The sequence below is a fragment of the Canis lupus genome, chromosome 37 (assembly GCF_003254725.2).
Source record: "Canis lupus dingo isolate Sandy chromosome 37, ASM325472v2, whole genome shotgun sequence".
In the NCBI taxonomy this organism is placed as follows: domain Eukaryota; kingdom Metazoa; phylum Chordata; class Mammalia; order Carnivora; family Canidae; genus Canis; species Canis lupus.
Genome location: NC_064279.1, coordinates 9957452 through 9976557, shown reverse-complemented (window position 1 = coordinate 9976557; position 19106 = coordinate 9957452). Strand labels below are relative to the sequence as shown.

The 19106-nt window shown below is 36.7% G+C and overlaps 1 protein-coding gene across 6 annotated transcripts in view; it reads right to left on the bottom strand.

Annotated features, from left to right (window-relative positions):
• The window catches only part of SGO2 (shugoshin 2), a 56319-nt gene that overhangs the window by 21557 nt on the left and 15656 nt on the right, over positions 1-19106 (bottom strand). For 4 of the 6 annotated variants that reach the window (XM_035710692.2, XM_025441635.3, XM_035710691.2 and 1 more), the window contains exons 2-5: positions 13891-14025; positions 12219-12394; positions 11349-11426; positions 2476-2561 (exon numbers count right to left, since the gene is read on the bottom strand). In XM_035710692.2, the coding sequence (XP_035566585.2) occupies positions 2476-2561; positions 11349-11426; positions 12219-12394; positions 13891-14023 (473 nt within the window). In that variant the 5' untranslated portion in view covers positions 14024-14025. Of the gene's footprint in view, positions 1-2475; positions 2562-3893; positions 4058-11348; positions 11427-12218; positions 12395-13890; positions 14026-18769; positions 18904-19106 lie in introns of those variants that run through there. The other 2 variants (XM_025441636.3, XM_049106456.1) reach the window with 2 other exon arrangements.

Below are 19106 nucleotides of genomic sequence, written 5' to 3'. Positions count from 1 at the left end.
AGGTTATTTTAGTTTCTGTTCTGTGGAAAGTGTAAAGCATTCCAACAAAGGGTTTTAATGTAGATTTTTTTTTTTGCACCCATGCTGTTGATTGCTAAATGTAATAGTCTGATCATGATGCTGAATAAATGTATCTTTAAAAAAAAATTTTTTTTAAAAGAAAGGCTAAAAATTAATAATCTAAACTAGCTCAAGAAACAAATAATAGCAGTAATAATAAAACTTTTAAATTGAAAAGAAAGAAAAAGCAAAACAGAAAGAAATAATAAAGAGCAGATTAAACGCAACAGGAAACAAATATGTTAAAAAGAAAGATCTACATAGTCCAAAAAAGGATTCATTTTGCATAGATGAATAAAACTAATAAATCCCTAGAACACAACTCATCAAGAAAATATTGATAAAATACACTCAATATTAAGAAAGAAAAAGAGAACATCTCTACATACTCTACAAACATTAAAGATGTAACTAGAGGAATTATAAACAATTAGATGCTAATAATTTGATATTTTAGATAAAATGGAAAAACTGAGAAAAAATAACAAACTTGACACAAGAAAAAATAGAAAATCAGAATATTCCTGTATCTATTAAAATAGGATATAATAAAAAAAACCTTTCCACAAGAAAACCTGAAGGCCCGGATAATTTCTCCCCAACACTTAAAGGAAAAAAATATATTTACACAAATACTTATAGAAAATAAAAAATAAGTGCACTTATCAATTCATTTACTATGATCAGCATAATAAATACCAGGATTTGACAAATTATTTTAATAATGAAATATTATAAAACATCTTTATTATTAACATACAAGGAAAAATCCTTTAAAAAATAATCAATGTCTATGTCTCTCTCTATGTCTCTCATGAATGGATAAATAAATCTTTAACAAAAAAATAATAAGTAAAATTTAGTGATAAAGGATGTATCATTAGGAGCAGTTCACTGTAGAACTGTAATATTGATTTAATATTTAAATATCAATCCTTAAAATTCATTATATTAATAGAAAAATATTAAAAATAATAGAAAAGAGAAAAAAAATAATATGTTCTTGATAGGACATAAAAAGCATTTGATAAAATTAAAATGCCATTCAGGAAAACTAGGAGTACAAAGGAAGTTTTCAATTTGTTAAGAAGAATCTACAAAACACCAAAGGCAAACATAACATATTAGATAAGGCAAACACAATAAGGATACCCATCATTACTACTTTTATTCATTATTGAACAAAAAACAGTCACTGCAATAAGGTAAGAAAAAAATTAAAGGCCTACAAACTGAAGGGGAGAAGGGGAAATTGTCCTATTTCTAAATAATAAAATTACATTCATAGAAAATGGGGAAAAAAACTACAGATAAACTATTAAAATTAATAGCAAGGTCACTGGAAACAAGGTCAATGTTTAAAAATCAATTGTATTTCTACATACTAGCATCAAGAAGAAAATGAAATTTAAAAACAATATCATTCAGAATACCACTAAACATCTAATAAGTAAGAAAAGTAAGAAAAAGATGTGCAATAACTATTCGGTAAAACAGAGAAAATCCATAATATCTAAATAATATACCATGTTCACTGATAGAACACTCAATTTTATAATGATTTATAATCAAATTAATCAAGAAATGGTCATTTTGGTCAGGAGAATAGCAATGGTCAAAGTTAATTTTAAAGCTCGGAGCAGGAGCACCTGGGTGGCTCAGTTGGTTAAGCATCTGCCTTCAGCTCAGGTCATGATCCCAGGATCCTGGGACTGAGCCCTGAGACTGAACCCTGAGCAGGGAGCCTGATTCATCCTCTCCCTCTGCCTGCCACGCCACTCCCCCTGCTTGTGCTCTCTCTCTATCAAATAAATAAAAATCTTTTTTTAAAAAAATAGATGAAGCTTGGAGCAGTATGCAAGATAATAAAGATAGAAATAGTTATCAGATTTACCCAGCAGAAGACATGATGCCAGTGGGGACCTAGGGGAAAAGAAAGAAAAGAACCAGAGTACCAGCATACTACACATGCTTGTGGTTATTGAATTGATGCATAAGTCTCTTTGGAACCCTGGAGATATAACCTGTACCAAGAACTACAGATCATCTCATTCCTACTTTACTAGGCAACCACATGTTGATGAAACCTAAACACTGTAACACACAAATAATGGATGTGTTACATAAAAATCTAAACCCTCTGAACCAGTATAATTCAAACCCATGAAACTAAAGGTTCACTTTTGCCTCTTTCTTCTCTAGAGTCTATGGGAAAGCTGAATATTATTTCAGTTCTATTAGACTATGTCTTCAATTTCTTTTACTGGTACAATGTTAACAAGAAACTGGTACAACGTTAACAAGTATTTCGTTATTTACTTTGAAATGTTTTTCTATGTTTCAAGAAAGAAGACCAAATAAAAACTGTGCAAAGCATTATCTAGGCAAGTATTTAACTAAGTTTGAAGCAATTACCTTGCAAATGGAAGACGTACCAACTTACACTGTTTACTAACCCGTTTCTTCTTGATACTTGACAGTAGAAAGGGACTCTGATGAAACTATTTTGAAAAAAATAAAGAAAATGAAAAGGAAAAATAATTTCTAATCTCATTTAATTTTTACTATACCAGATTTACAAGTATACCAATAGTAATAGAACGATTCTTCCATTAGTTTTCAATAGTTGAATGAGAATAATGTGGTAAGATTAAACATAGTTTATCCTTTATTATGCCCTCAAAGATAATCATTGCTAATATTTTGATATATAAACTTCCAAACTGTCTTCTCTGTATATGAATAAATATGTGTATATCTGCACATATATATCTCTACATAAATACTCAATATCTTCATGTCTACATATGTATTATGTATAATTGCATTTTATAATCTACATTTTAATGATCTTTTAAAACTAAAAGTCTAGGTGATTTTATTTTATTTTTTATTTTTTTTATAGATTTTATTTATTTATTTATGAGAGACAGGCAGAGACACAGTCAGAGGGAGAAGCAGACTCCATGCAGGGAGCCTGATGTGGGATTTGATCCCAGGACTCAAGGATCATGCCCTGGGCCAAAGGCAGGCGCCAAACCGCTGAGCCACCCAGGGTTCCCAGTCTAGGTGATTTTAATGTATCTTTTAGGTTTTTTTTTAATCTATACTTTTGAAATTTTCTCACACTTTTTTTTTTTTAAGATTTTATTTATTTATTCATGAGAGACACACAGAGAGAGAGAGAGAGAGAGAGAGGCAGAGACACAGACAGAGGAGAAGCAGGCTCCATGCAGGGAGCCTGACGCAGGACTTGATCCGAGGTGTCCAAATCAGGCCCTGGGCTGAAGGCGGCGCTAAACCGCTGAGCCACCAGGGCTGCCCCTCTCACACATTTTTTGAACATGTTTTAACTATTTATATTTAATACAGACTATAAAATTAGGCAACACACAACCATGTTTTCTTATTACACTGCTAACCTGTAATAGAAACAGGAGTATGGCCAAGTTGACAAGCTAATTTTAAAATTTAAATGGAAATACAAAGGACCCAGAATAGCTACAACAACTTTGAAAAAAGAACAAAGTTGGAGGGCTATGATAATTAAGACAGTATAATATTAGCGTAAAGACAGACAAACAGATCAATGAAATACAATAGAGTCCAGAAACAGACCCACACACATTTGGTCAATTAATTTTTGACAAACATGCAAAAGCCAAATGGAGAGCCTAGACTTCCATGTTCACCAGGCTATAACCAGGCAACTCTCCTTCAAACTGGGAATACTGTCAGAAAAGGCCAAGAAGAGAGGTGGAACAGCTCAGCGGTAAGACGGACATCCCCATCACTGTTGGAGAATACGTGGGACTCTAGACTTTCATTCTCACCAGGTAGTAACAAGAAGTCCCTCTTCTTCTCCTCTAGGGTGGTGACAGAAAGGTCTAGTAGAAAGTTAGGATTTTCACCACTCTTCAATGGTAACAATCTCCCCCCTTCCTAATTCCCACAATCCTGCTGTCATTGGAAGCCATAAAGTCATGAGGCATCCCTGCTCTGTTCATCCAAGGTGGTGTCTGAACTCCCAGCTCCATCCATCACCAAGGTGACAACAGAAGCTGAGTAGAGACCTTAAACTTTGACCCCTTCCAACTTGGCAGTAGGTGGCACTTTGCCACTGGCATGGTATCAGAGGAAGCCTGCTTAAACAGAAGATTTAAATAAGATCTGGAGATTCATAATACATGACCTAAATGCCCAAGATATAATATAAAATAACTTACTACACAAAGAATTAGGACAAGGCTTAAATATGAAAATTCTAAATGTGAACATGAAAAGACAATCAGCAAACACCAACACCAAGATGACACAGAAGCTAGAATTACCTAACAAGGATTTTTTTTTAAATTTTTAAAGATTTTATTTATTTATTCATGAGAGACACAGGCAGAGAGAGAAGCAAGCTCCTCACAGGAAGCCCGATACAGGACTCGATCTCAGAACCCCAGCATCATGCCCTAAGCCAAAGACAGACGCTCAACCACTGAGCCACCAAGGCATCCCTCTTACAAGGATTTTAAAGCAGCCATCATAAAAATGCTTTAATAAGAAATCACTAACTTGCTTACATGAAAAAAAAATACAAAAATCTCAGCAAAGAAACAGAAAGTCTCAGCAAATAAAGATACAAAGAAGAAGCAAATGGGAATTTAGAACTGAAAAATACAATAACCAAAATAAATTAAAAACTCAATGACTCAAAGTCAGAGCGGGGAGAAAAATCTGTGAACCTGAAGATAAAGCAACAGAAAGCACCCAATCTAAGCAACAGAGAAGATACTGAAAAATAATTAAGAGGATCAGGGATTTATGGAATTCTAACAAAAGATGTTAGAACTCATGTCACTGAAGTTCCAGGAAGGAGATAAAGAGGGAAGACCTGACAAAGTTTTAGAAAAATAATGGCTGGGCAGCCCTGGTGGCGCAGTGGTTTAGCGCTGCCTGCAGCCCAGGACGTGATCCTGGAGACCTTGGATGGAGTTCCACGTCAGGCTCTCTGTATGAGGCCTGCTTCTCCCTCTGCCTGTGTCTCTGCCTCTCTCTCTGTCTCTATGAATAAATAAAAATAAAATCTTAAAAAAAAAAAAAAGAAAAAGAATGGCTGAAAATCCCCCACATTTGGCAAAAGAAACTAATCTGCATATTCGAGCTGTGTGAACCCCAAAAACGGATAAACTCCAAGAACTCCATGCCAGGATATATTTTGCAAAACTAAAGACAAAATTCTTCAGAGCAATGTGAAAAAAATGGTACCTTCCTACAGAATTAAGAATAAAAAAATAGGGGCATCTGATCTGCATTTGGCTTAAGTCATGATCCTGGGGTCCTGGGACTGAGTCCCACATCAGGCTCCCCACAGGGAGCCTGCTTCTCCCTCTGCCTATGTCTCTGCCCCTCTCTCTCTGTCTCTCGTGAATAAATAAATAAAGTCTTAAAAAAAAAAAGAATAAAAAAATAAGCATCTGCCTTAAAGAAGTAACAGTAAAATAAACCACAGGAAAGGAGAAATTACTACTAAAGACAGAAGCAAAAATTAGTTAAGTCTGAAACGCTAAATTAGAATTAAATTAGAATTAAAAATTAAAAACCCAGAAGATGGTTCTTTTAAAGGAAAAAGAAAAATAGAAAAACAACAACTACCTAACCTGGTGGGGCAAAAAAAATAAAAGCCCAAATACATAAAATTAGTTAACTGGGAAAATATGCCACAGACAAAATTTTTAAATGACAGACTATTTTGGTCAACTGTGTGCAAATCAATTTGAAAACATGAATGAAAAAATTACTTTTAAGGAAATATAATTCAACAAAACTGACCACAAAAGATAGAAATTTTCCTAAGCAAACCCATATCCACAAAGAAATAAAGTAAACAAAGAACGACCATTTCTACCAAGCAAGACCCAGGTTTCACAGAAGAACTCTAGGAAGTTGGGACACCTGGGTGGCTCAGCGGTTAAGCGTCTGCCTTCAGCTCAGGGAGTGATCCTGTGGTCCCAGGATTGAGTCCCACATCGGGCTGCCTGGAGCCTGCTTCTCCCTCTGCCTGTGTCTCTGCCTCTCTGTGTGTCTCTCATGAACAAATAAATATTAAAAGAACAAAACAAAAAAAAGAATTCTAGGAAGCACTTAAAGAAAAAATAATTCTAATACTATATCATTTTTCTAGATCACAAGGAAATTAGCCAAATTCTTTTTATGAGTTCAGTATTTATAATATTTTTATCAATGTCTAAAGACTATATAAAAAGAAAACCTCAAATTGAACACCAATAAATGAAATGGTAAAATAAAAAAATAAAAAATAAAAAATAAAAAAAAAGAAAACCTCAATTATAAATAATAATAAAGAAATTCCTAACAAAATACTGGTAAAAAGAATTTAGGAGTATATTAAATCATTTCTGAAATTTATTCCATAATTGCTAAATTAGGAAAGGTATTAAAGTAAATCATCAAAAAAAAAATAAAGTAAATCATCATATTAATACACGTAAAAATAAAGACCACATGATTATCACCATAGATGCTAAAATAGTATTTCACATTATTTTTTTATTTAAAAAACTAAATAACAGAAGTATTATACGATAAATATGATGTACATTACCCTTAAGAAAAAAAAACCAGGATCATTCCTAATTGGGAAACATTATCCAACATTTTATTAAAATTTATTGCTTTCTAGTATGTTCTAGACATTGGTGTGATATAGACAAAAATCCTGTACTCAAGAACCTTATGCTCTGGGGAGCTGAATAAAAAAATTATATGTCATATAGTAATTAAGTGGTAAGGAGAAAAATTAAAGCAGAGAAGCAGAGTATGAAATGTTGGGCAGGTTTCAGGAAGGATTTAGATTTATACAAGGTTGCCAGGGAAGGCTTAACTAACATCACTAAAGTAAGGAGTAGCCCATAAGAAGGTACAACAAGTCCAAAGGCCCTGAGGTGGCAGCTTGCCTATGTTTGAGAAGTGGAAAGAGGCCTGCGGATTGGAGATGTTAAAGAGTAGAAGGATCTGAGTAGTCAATAAGGTGAGAGAAAGAACACAAGTTTCAGTTTTCAGACAATAACAGCAGTAGACGACATGGGAAGCCACTGGAGAGTTTTCAGGAGAGACTAATGTTTTTAATAGGCTCTCTCTGGTTGCTATACTGGGAGGCAAATATAGAGGCAAGAGCAGAAGCAAGAAGCCCAAGTTGGGATGCCACTCCAAGAACTTGGGTAAGAGAGAGCAGTGGGTTGGATGAGTGGTGAACATCAGGGTTACATGAGAAGTGGTAAAACTCTGCACTGATTTTTAGGGCAGCACTAAAAGGAATTGCTAAAAGGATCCAATATGGGGTGTGAGGAAAAAATAGGAAAACAGATTTGCAATTAACTGAGATGAAGAACCCAAAACGAACTGGTTTGGTGGCAAATGTAAAATTTAAGATGCCTCTCAGACATCCAAAGAGAAATGCCAAATAGGCAGTTGGCTGGGTGTTCTCTGGAATTCAGAGGAGATGGCCAGGCTACAAGTATAAATTTGAGAGTCATGGGTATTTAACAATAATTAAATCCATGAGAATGAATGAATCATTTAGGGATCAAGTGTAAATAGAAGAGAGAAAGAAGTCCAAGAACTGAGTTCTGGGGTACCCAAAATAAAGAGGAACCAGCAAACAGACTAAAAAAGAATCAGAAAGGTGAAAAGAAACTTAGGAGAGTGTAGTATTGTAAAAGTCACGTGTAGGCCAGCATAAGGACCAAGAAATATCTAGGTTTTGGATACAGAGATCAATTTGCAGAAGAGCACTTTAAGTGGAATGGTGGTAAAACCCCAATTAGTGTGGGTTCAAGAGAAACCAGAGACAGTGTGAACAATTCTCTCAAAGAGTTTTGTTATAAAGGAAAAAAATGAGAGAGTAGCTAGGGGTAGGGGATTTATCTGAGTAAGAGGTTTCTTTCTTTTTTTTTTTTTTTTTTAAGATGGGAGCTAGGAGACAACATTTTTGCATGGGAATAATCCAGAAGGGAGGGAAAAAACTAACAATGCAAGAGCAAAAGGCATTCTACACTAATGTCAAGCCAAAGACAGCAAAAGACAACTCAAGTGTCCAACCCAGAGTCTAGTTAAATAGTTTAGAAGTCCATTCTAGATCTATCTTAAGGAGCACTATAAAAGAATGAGGAAGCACTCCTTGTAACCATATGGAGAGATCTTCAAGATATGTCACATTAAAAAAAGCAAGGTATAGAACAATTAGAGATAGTATATTATCTTTTGCGTAAAAAAGAAAATTAAGAAAATATTTATGTTTTTGTTTAATACAAAGAAACAAAGCAGTTCCCTGTATGAGTATGAGGAGATAAAATGAGAAAGAAGAAAGCAGCTAAAAGCAGAACAGAAGCATATATAAGCCTTCATTCTATACTTGGCTATATTGTTCTATTAGAATGTCTACATTCTAATGTAGACATCCTAACATCCTCTCCTTCAATTAAAAAGGAATTCAAATCTCGAAACCTGATGTGCAAGTTAGTCTGTTAAACAGTTAAGTCTAAGAAAGTAGACACCAAAGTTGTATGCTGTCCTTTTATCCTCCAGCTTCTGCATTTACTCTCCTTTACTTCTCCTAAATCCAGATGCTGATCTCAGCCCTCTTCGAGCACTCCAAAGAGAACACAAAAAGCATTTGGCTATTATGTTGACTTTACTAAAGATTTTTTTTAAAGAACCAGTGGGAGGAAGGAGCTTTATATCACATAACTCACTAATTAATTAACTTCTTTCTCTCACTCTCCAAGTCAATTCTTGTACTAACTCTACACTCCCCACTGCTATGTCTGATTCTAGTCTTAGTAACTTATTCAGGGCAATTCGATTCAGCCCTGCAAGCTGATCAGCAAAACAGAGCCCCCTCCCTGACTTTCCCTACCCACCCACTCAGTGAAAAGCATCTCTTCTCCTTAGAGGGTACTAAATGTATAAGGCCTATCTCTGCTCACCGGTTGTACTGACATCAACTTTATAATAACACTAGTAACTATACAACCAGTAGATATTCTTCTACAGGAACATTTTTACAAATCCTTTCTTTATCCAAATGTGGATTAAGTTTGGTGATAAGTACATACTCTTTGGTTAGCTTTTATAAAACTCTCAAAGGAGCTAAACACTGATCACATAGGTTGAAAGAGTTCCTATCTTCTTACTACAAAGACTATGCATTAGGAGCCTTAAAAAGGACTTTTATAAGTTTTTAAAAGAAGAGATTTGCAGGAAATTTAGAAAAAACAGGAAGATATACACACACAATAATAAAAAAAAGTAATGACACCTAATATTTATTACACTCTTCCTATTGCCAGGACACATGCTAGCCACATTTAACATTACACTAATTCTTCCTTAGGTATACTACTATTATCCACATCATGCAGAAGAGGACACTAAGGTTCAGATAGCTAAAGGCCAAGATCACAGGACCAGGAAGTAACAGAGCTGGGATCGAAATACTACGGGCAAACTCATTTAAAAGCTGCCCTCTGGGCAGCCCGGGTGGCTCAGCGGTTTAGCGCCCCTTCAGCCCAGGGCCTGATCCTGGAGACTGGGGATCGAGTCCCACATCGGGCTCCCTGCATGGAGCCTGCTTCTCCTTCTGCCTATGTCTCTGCCTCACTCTCTCTCTCTCTCTGTCTCTCGTGAATAAATAAATAAAATCTTTAAAGAAAATAAATAAAGTAAAAGCTGTCCTCTAAAGCACTCAAGTGCCTCCAGAATCTATCAAGAAATTTACCTAAATTGAGACTTTACTAACCTTTCTTCAGTTTTATTATGTATATTTTGTCTTCTCATTATTAATTCATAGCAATTATTTTCCCTATTTAGATAATTGATTTAATTTCACTAATATTTGGCCCTTTTCCCTTCCTGATTTTTCTAGTGATTTGATTTTCCTCATAATAGATTATAAGAGATATTAATATTAATATTTATTAATGCTTTGGGGCACCTGGGTGGCTTAGTCAGTTGAGTGTCTGTCTTCTGTTTAGGTCATGATCCTGAGGTCCTGGGGTCCTAGGATAGAGCCCACATCAGGCTCCCTACTCAGTAGGGAGTCTGCTTCTCCCTCTCCCTTTGCCCCTCCCCTTGCTCCTGCTCTCTCTCGCTCACTCTCTCAAGTAAATAAACAAAATCTCAAAAAGAAAAAAAAATTATGTGTGTTGTGTGCATATTTTATATATATTTATTTAAAGTTATATATATTTTATCTGCTATATGCTTAATTTTTCCCAGTCTTCCATTGGCCTTTTTTATTTTTAGCCTTCTAAAATCTCTTTTGAGAAAATCCATCAATAGTTTCCTATAAGGCTTCTATCTTTCTATCTTTGTTTCTGGGTAAAGGAAGGCCTCTCCTGGGTGCCTAGGTGCTTCAGTCGGTTAAGCATATGCCTTCAGCTCTGGTCATGATCCCCAGGTCCTGGAACTGAGCCCTGTGTTAGGCTCCCTGCTTTTCCCTCTCCCTCTGCTGCTCCCCCTGCTTGGCTCTCTTGGAACAATCTTTCTCTGTCAAATAAATAAATAAATAAATAAATATCTTAAAAAATAAAAAAGTCTTTCATATCTAACATGAATTTATTTGTAATTTCTTTGTACTTTATAAGATTCCCTTTTATATTTAAATATTTATATTTATATTCCCTTTTATATTTAAATCCATCTAGAATTTGGGATGTCTGGGTGGCTCAGTGGTTGAGCATCTGCCTTTGGTTCAGGTCATGATCCAGGGGTTCTGGGATCAAGTCCAGCATCATGCTCCAGCAGGGAGCCTCCTTCTGCCTAGGTCTTTCTCTGTGTCTCCCATGAATAAATAAATAAAATCTTAAAAAAAAAAATCCATCTAGAATTTATTTTAGAGATTGGTGTATAGTAGGACCTGCCTCTATTTTTTCCTCAAATAGTTTTCAATTGTGCTCATCCTTTTTTTAATAATACAAATTATTTCCTAATTTGAAATACTATGAATGTCTTCTACGTTTTTAACAGTTTGGGGGCCATTATGTTCCACTGAACTATCTAGTCCTGTGTTACTTCTAATCAAAACCTAATTTTTATATAAAAGTTTTAATAATCAATTATATCAAATGATAATATGCTGTTAGCCAGTTAAAATTGAACTATCAACATTTCTTCACACAAAGCTTAAAATATGAATCCCCAACCTTGATGCCACTGAATCTCAATTATCCTAAGTAATGCTTAAAAAATATTACTACTTACACATAAACTCTTACCTCAGAAAGAGTACTCATTTCAATTGCAGTTATCAAGCTATTGTTCATGAGTGCTTCTATTTCTATAAGCTTCTTATTCTGTATGTGTAAAATAAAGACCTCTCTTAATCAGTTACGATTCAGTGTTTATTGTATCATACAATTATGGATATCATCAGCTGAGAAGACTTAGAAAATAACTGAGATCATGCTAAGCTAAAAGGGTGCCACATTCTATAGTTCACACACACACACACTCAGACACACACATCCCTTGACTGCTTTTGAGCTCTCAATTTTAAATTTTCTTATAAACATTCCTCTATCTTCCAATAATAATACATCCCATGGCAAGTAAACATAGTTTGTCAGGCAATTTAACACTCAGGAAGAGATCAATTTTTCCATTTTAAATTAATTTCTGCATTTCAGAGTTAGATCTATGGTTGCGGCCTAGCTGACCATTCTGTGGACAGAGATGGAAATTGGAAGGGAAAGCAACGACTACAATCTTCATTCTATTTTGTGTGTAGCCAAGGGAATGTTAGGGTTAAAAAAAAAAATACAAACACTCTGGGAATTCCCCTCCTTTCATTGGAAGAATTATGCCCATCCTTTTAAAATGTATTAATGCATCAAGATTGGCTAATGATAAACAATCAAATGTCGATCAAGTTATTATACTGGTTTGCAGAGCCCTAAGTGCCCATTCAGAATGTAGACTTACAATATCTGTTTTATTACCCATTAAGAGTCTGTCCATTAATACGGCATACTTTCAATAATTTTTTACAATAATTTGAGATTTGAAAAAATTTTTAGAGCTTCTATAATAATATAGTTAATAATTATTCTATAATTTAGAATTCAAACACAATATAGTTTCCATACCAAATTATTCAGTTTTAGGCGAAGAAATGCGTTCTCAAAATTCAGTTTCTCTACTTCTTTTTGCAATAGCATTTTTTCAGTTGTAATTCTTCGATAATTCTCTTTCTCTCTACTAAGAGCCTGAGCTAATGCTCTGTTGTTGTGCTTTAAAGAAATTTTGAAAATAGAAGAATTGTCTGTAAAAAAATTTTAGAAGTTAATATTGAACTTACATCTTCACAGTTTTTATATCCTTAATGAAACTATTTTAGGCAAAATACAAGTTTTAACTAGGGTTGGTAAACAATAGAATGACAGTCTAGATGTAGTTTTGAAAAAAATGTATCGAGCTTGGATCCACAGAAATAAAAGCTAGACAGAAGAAGAATAAAAGAGCTGTGAGGAATGCAGAATGTTGTAAATACGGAGTCAGGGATAAAGACATCTAGGATAGACATAGTATGCTAGATAATTATACCAGTCACAAAACTCAGTTTGCTACCTGTTGCCCTACTTTCCTTCCTACTTTGACTAGGAGGTAGAATGGAGAAGCTGATTCTAAAGCTCTAACTGGAGTAGGTATTAGGGTAGCCAATCTGTCAAAATTTTAAAGCCAGTTTCTGTGGCTCCAGAACTGAACAAATCAGTTAATGCTCTCAAAGTCCATTTTTCAAAATCTTGAGTGAAAGGGAGCATACTTACTCTAGGGTTAGACAGATCATCTAAACCCTGTGGGATCTTCTATCTCTATTCTAAATATTCAACTCTTGTCTCTAGGCATTTACTGCAACCTAAACTTGACCCCTTCCCTTTACAAGCACTATGTAAATATAATTTAAATCAGAAATGTGGGCAGCCCGGGTGGCTCAGTGGTTTAGTGCTGCCTTCGGCCCAGAGCCTAATCCTAGAGACCCAGTCGAGTCCCATGTCGGGCTCCTTGCATGGAGCCTGCTTCTCCCTCTGCCTGTGTCTCTGCCTCTCTCTCTCTCTCTCTCTCTCTCTCTCTCTCTGTGTTTCTCATGAATAAATAAATAAAATCTAAAAAAAAAAAAAAAAAAGATATGCAGGATGTTAGCTATTTCACAGGGCACACACAGTCACCCTTCACAGGTGCTATATCAGCTGGAAACTTTTCCTACTCCGGGTTACAAACCACGGAGATCATTTTCAGAAGTGATGAGAATTTATCTTGGCAGTCTTTCCTACTTCTTTTTCCCCCTACTTCTGAAACCTTAATTCCAGAATCCATGAAACCCTATCTCCAAATGCTTAGTACCCTCATGAGCTTTAGCTATACAAAAATCATTCACTACAACACTCTATCTGGGCCCACCACATCTAGATTACCCATCATCTTATTGCTACAGCATGCTAGAACAAGGTCACTTTTTTTTTTAAGCTCTTTTCCAGCAACATCACATGGTATTTTCTTTGTCGTGTAGGAGGTAGCTGCCTTAGGCTATGTCAGCCTTACTGCTGAAAATTCTACTGTCAGCACTGAGGGTAAATCATCATAACCCCTCAATTAACAGGAGTTGAAGGAGACAGGAAAGATCGAATGGACAAAACATCAATTAACAAAAATAATCTTTTTAATAATTTCCATACTCAATAAAATAAAGGACCAAACATTATATCAATTCTCCAGGGGAAAGTAAAAATGTGAGCATACTTTAAAACTAATGGCACTTACTTAGGATTTTTGTTTTGATTTTTGAAGCAAGAGAAACATTCAACTTCCCAGTCTTTGAAATTCTTTTGTCTTTCCCATGTCTGTTAATTCCAGAAGTATAAAGTGGGCCAGTGTCCATCACTGGGTGCTCCATCACTAAAGTAAAATCAAAAAAAGAAAGAAATCAGAGTATTGATTAATAAAAGAAAAAGGGATGACTGATAGTATTTGTAAAAACACTTTGTCTAAATCTGAAAGTATGCATTTAGTCAAAAATGGTTTAAAGTAGTATCCAAAAAAGGGAAGGACTGTTTTTTCATTCAAACCTATATTATTATATAGGTTATTATTATATAGGAGCATCAGGAGCTAGGTTAGGCACTGGGGACAGAAAACAGGATATGGTTGTACAGGAATGCATAGTCATGGAATGCAGAGTCCAATGTGGGTACAGATCCTATTTTGATACATTGTAAGAAGTGTAACCTTAGAGAATGCACAGAACAGATAAACCCAATCTTATGGGATTGGGGGCTAGCTAATTTGGAGGAATTAGCAGGAGATCTTGAACATGTCTATTTGTCCATTTGAGTTAAGGTCTATTAGACTTTAAAGCCTAATAGTGGAAAGAAGAAGATAATCACATCATACTCGGACAAGAATAACTGATATAATACACAATGCATAAAAGTAATTAAATCTGCCTGGGCAGAGGAAAAGAACCAGAAGGGTTTTATTGAGAAGGTACAGTTGATGCTAAGCTATGTACTTAGACAAGACCAACCTCTGTAAACTCCTATCCCCTCCCCAAGCCTCCTTGCTTCCATTTCAGAGAAACGCAGTTACCTGTGCTGCCTAACTCCTAATATTCAGCCTCTTCCCACTACCTGCTTAAGTCCACAGGACTAATCTCACTATCCTCTTTATATCAATTACAGAACCTCCGGACCCCCAAGTCACCCTCATCTCCCTCATCCTAATCCTTCTCCAGCTCCATAGTAGGCTAAAAAATGATACCCGATAGATATCAGGTCCCAATCCCCATCATTCTAAACCTCATGTAGAAAAAGCGTCTTTACAGATATGTTTACGTTGAGGATCTTGTGATGGGAAGACTGTCCTGGATTCTATTCAAGTTAGGCTTCCAAATGCTCTCCATTAGTGTCCATACACTAAGTAGCACTACTTGAGTAACTAAAACAGGGCATAGCAAACTTACTCTGCCCAAACCTGCTTCACTCAGAGCCCTCTCTGTGCTCGCTTCGGCAGCACATACACTCAGAGCCCTCTCTATTTCAGTTCATGGCAACTCCATCCTTCTAATTGCTCTGGCCAAAAATCTCTCATATCCCAATCAACCTTCACAATACATTAGAATCTGACTGCTTCTCATATCTCTACTACTATCAGCCTAGACCAAGGTGCTGATACACTTTACTTGAATTATTTTAATAGCCTCTTATACTTCTACTTCCACTGCTGCCCTCACTGCAGTGTATTTATTAGTCTACACAATCTAAAAGTCTCCAATGGTTCCCCATTTCTCTCAGAATAAACACTGAAGTCCTTCAATGGTCAAGTCCCTCCATCATCTGCTCTTCTTCCCATTTCTCCAGTTTGAATTCTTCCTTTTGTCTCCCAGCCCATTCCTTCCAGACCACACTGGCCACCAAGCTCTAACTGCTTGGCAGACGGCAGCCATTCTTCAGCCTCAGGTCCTTTCCCTTCTATTGGTCATTCTCTCTACTGAGAAAGCTCTTCCTCCAGATACAGAAATGGCGAATTCACTCTCCTCCAAGTCTTTGCTTTTCTAAGTGAGGCCTTTCAAAACTGCAGCTCCTTCCCTTAGCATGTCTGATTACTCTTACCCGTCTCTATTTTTTTCCCATAGCATCTAAATCTCTATCTAATATACTACAGAATTTACTAATTTCCTACCAACTAGAAAGTTCTAGAAAGTCATGAATTTTTTTCTGTTTTATTCACTGATGTATTTCCCAGCTCACAGACTAGTGCCTGACAAATAATATGAACACAATACATATTTTTTAAGTGAATAAATAAGTCTTAAAAACAAAGAATTTGTCAGGCATCAAGGTTAGAAAGGGTATTCCAGGAAGAAGGAATGGCATGTGTAAATGCATGAAAATGGAAAACTTAAGAAGATGCCAGTGATCTCTTGACGACTGAATGCTATTACCCTATCTCTGTTTTTCTTAATAGCAAAACTCCTTTAAAGACTTGTCCACACTTGCTGTCTCCAATACATAGGAGGACCTATTCCCTCTTGATCTACTCTAATCAAGTTGTTGCTCTCACCAACATTAATTGATCATTAAAGATACTAAACTGCAACGTTACTAAGTCAGATACAGTAGTCAAGATCCAGTTCTCAATTAATCTATGATTTTAATCATGGTATATGACATCATGTCATTCTCTCTGAAATACCTTTAGTGGGTTTGCAAAATACCACATTCTGCTGGGTTTTTTTCTGCCTCACTGACCACTTCTTCTAAGTCTCTTCTGCTGATTATTCTGTATCTCCCTAACCTTTTACCAATGGAGTACATCAGATCTCAATCCTTAGGTCTCATCATTTTCTATGTATATATACTCCTGTGAGGGTACCCAATGACCTGCAAATTTATAACCAAATCAACTCCAGACTTATTTATTCAACTGCCTACTCCTCATCTCTAACTTGGATGTCTAATATGTATCTCACACTTAACATGTCCTAAACTTACCCCACCCAAACCTGCTCCACTGGGTCTTCTCTATCTCATTTAATAGTAAATCCACCCTTCCACTTGCTCAGCTTGGAACACTTTCTCTCATATCCTACATCCACTCTACCACTAGTCATGCTGGCCCAACTTTCACATGTCCCATTAGGGCCACCTAATCACTCTGATTCAAGTTGCCATTGTCTCTCATGTACGTTATTTTTATAACTACCTAAATGGTGTCCATTTCCACATTCTTCCCTACTATCTATTCTCAATCTAGTAACCAAAATGATCCCTTTAAACCTTATGAAAATTCATGTCACTCCTCTGTTAAAAGCAGTCCAGTGGTTTTCCATCTCATTGGAGTAGTCATAATGGCCTGTAAGGTACTACGCAATTTGACACTTCTCCCCTTCCCCATTCCCGATCCAGTACCTCTCTGACCTCTTCACAATTCTTTTCCTTTTCTCACTAAGCTCCAGCCACACTAGCTACCTTAGCATACTCCCACTACAGAAACTTTATATTCTTTTTTCCCCCCTTTGTTTCAACTCTTCCTCCAAATAATTACAGGGTTTACTTACTCAGTGGCTTCAAGTCTACTCAAATGTTACTTTCTTAGCCTTTACAGACCAAACTATTTAAAATTGCACACCCGACCCTATTTCACTTCCTGTATTTTTCATCATTGGCTTATAGGTGTCTGATACAAGATCACACAATTTCCTTATTTTATTCTGTCTTCTCCTACTAAAATGTGTTTCATGAGGGCATGGATTTTTGTCAGGTTTGTTTGCTACTGTCCCTAAGTGTGTCAAGAGTGCCTGGCATATAGTAGCTACTGGATAAACATTTGTAAAACTATGAATAAATGAGTACTAAAAACTGACCAATACTGGAATGAGTCTCCTTTGCAAATGTTGAGCAGAAGATAGGGAGATGTCAAGCAAATAATGAGAAGACAGTTTTAGAAGAATTTTTGGCAATGGGGCAGTTTAACTAGAAACCTTACAATGCTAAGGCTCAATGTTTCTTCTAAAAGTTTTGCCAAGGGCAGGCCTGGTGGCCCAGTGGTTTAGCGCCACCTTCAGTGCAGGGCGTGATCCTGGAGTCCCATGTTGGGCTCCCTGCATGGAGCCTGCTTCTCCTTCTGCCTGTGTCTCTGCCTCTCTGTCTCTGTGCCTCTCATGAATAAATAAACAAAATCTTAAAAAATAAAATAAATAAAATAAAAAATGAATAAAAGTTTTGCCAAAAAGAAAAAAAAAAGTAAAATCAAAGATTACATATTCCATAGATAGAAGACAGGCACATACAGAAACTCCCAACAAATGGTTGCATCTCACACCTCTGAAGAGATACTAACATAGAAATCTTGTGTGTCTCCCAAAAAAAAATCCATTCTGAAAGATCAAATCTCATTTTACTGAATTGTCCTCCCCATAAGTTGGTTCGTAGTTCCCTAACTTAATAAATGGCACTAGCAATCATCCACCCAAATGCTCAGGCCAGAAAATCAGTGTTCCTTTTAACACTGCCCTGTCACCCTGCACATTAACAGCCCCACTAAGTAACACTCAAGGAACCTAGGCAGACCACTGGAGTACCATTCAAGGGGGACTTAACATCAAAAGTGAGGCGTTATGAACAGCGGTTGAGATTGTGTTGGGAATCCCAGTTTTAACATTTCATAGCTATGTTATCTTAACATCTCTAAGTCTCAACTTTCAGACTTACAAAGTAATAGTAAGAGCATCTCATTGTAAGGATTAAACGAACCAACAATGTACTTACAGAGTCTAGTACAGGACTAGGCATACATTTTTTTAAAAGATTTTATTTATTTATTCACGAGAGACAGAGAGAGAGAGAGAGAGAGAGAGGCAGAGACACAGGCAGAGGGAGAAGCAGGCTCCATGCAGGGAGCCCGCCGTGGGACAGGATCCCGGGTCTCCAGGATCACGCCCAACGGCTGAGCCACCGGGGCCGCCCGAGGACTAGGCATACGGCCCTCGCTAACAGGCCTTCTTTATTATTTGTTCTGCAGCTCAGGTCTCCATCATCCCGGCTAACTCTACATCAGAAATACCGAGCTCCAAATTCGGTTCTCCTGAATCGGATCCGTCAGGTAGAGAAACTGTCGTTCCTATTCCCTACCGAAACCCTACCTGCCCATGGAGACCCAGCGCAAGTTCTAAGTTTCCCAGTCTTCCATCACCCGTTCGCCTTGGGCCGGCCTTCCCGGCTGTAGAGAGCCTAACGGAGAGGGCTCCCCCAGGAACTTGCGTAAGCAGGGGCGCCTGGGTGGCTCGACGGTTGGGCATCTACCTGCCTCCGCCTCAGGGCGTGACCCCGGTCGCGAGATCTGCTTCTCCCTCTGCCTGTGTCTCTGCCTCTCTCCCTCTTTCTCTGTGTCTCTCATGAATAAATAAATAAAATCTAAAAAAAAAAAAAAAAAAAAAAAGAATGAGGGAGGGCAGCCCGGGTGGCTCAACGGTTCAGCGC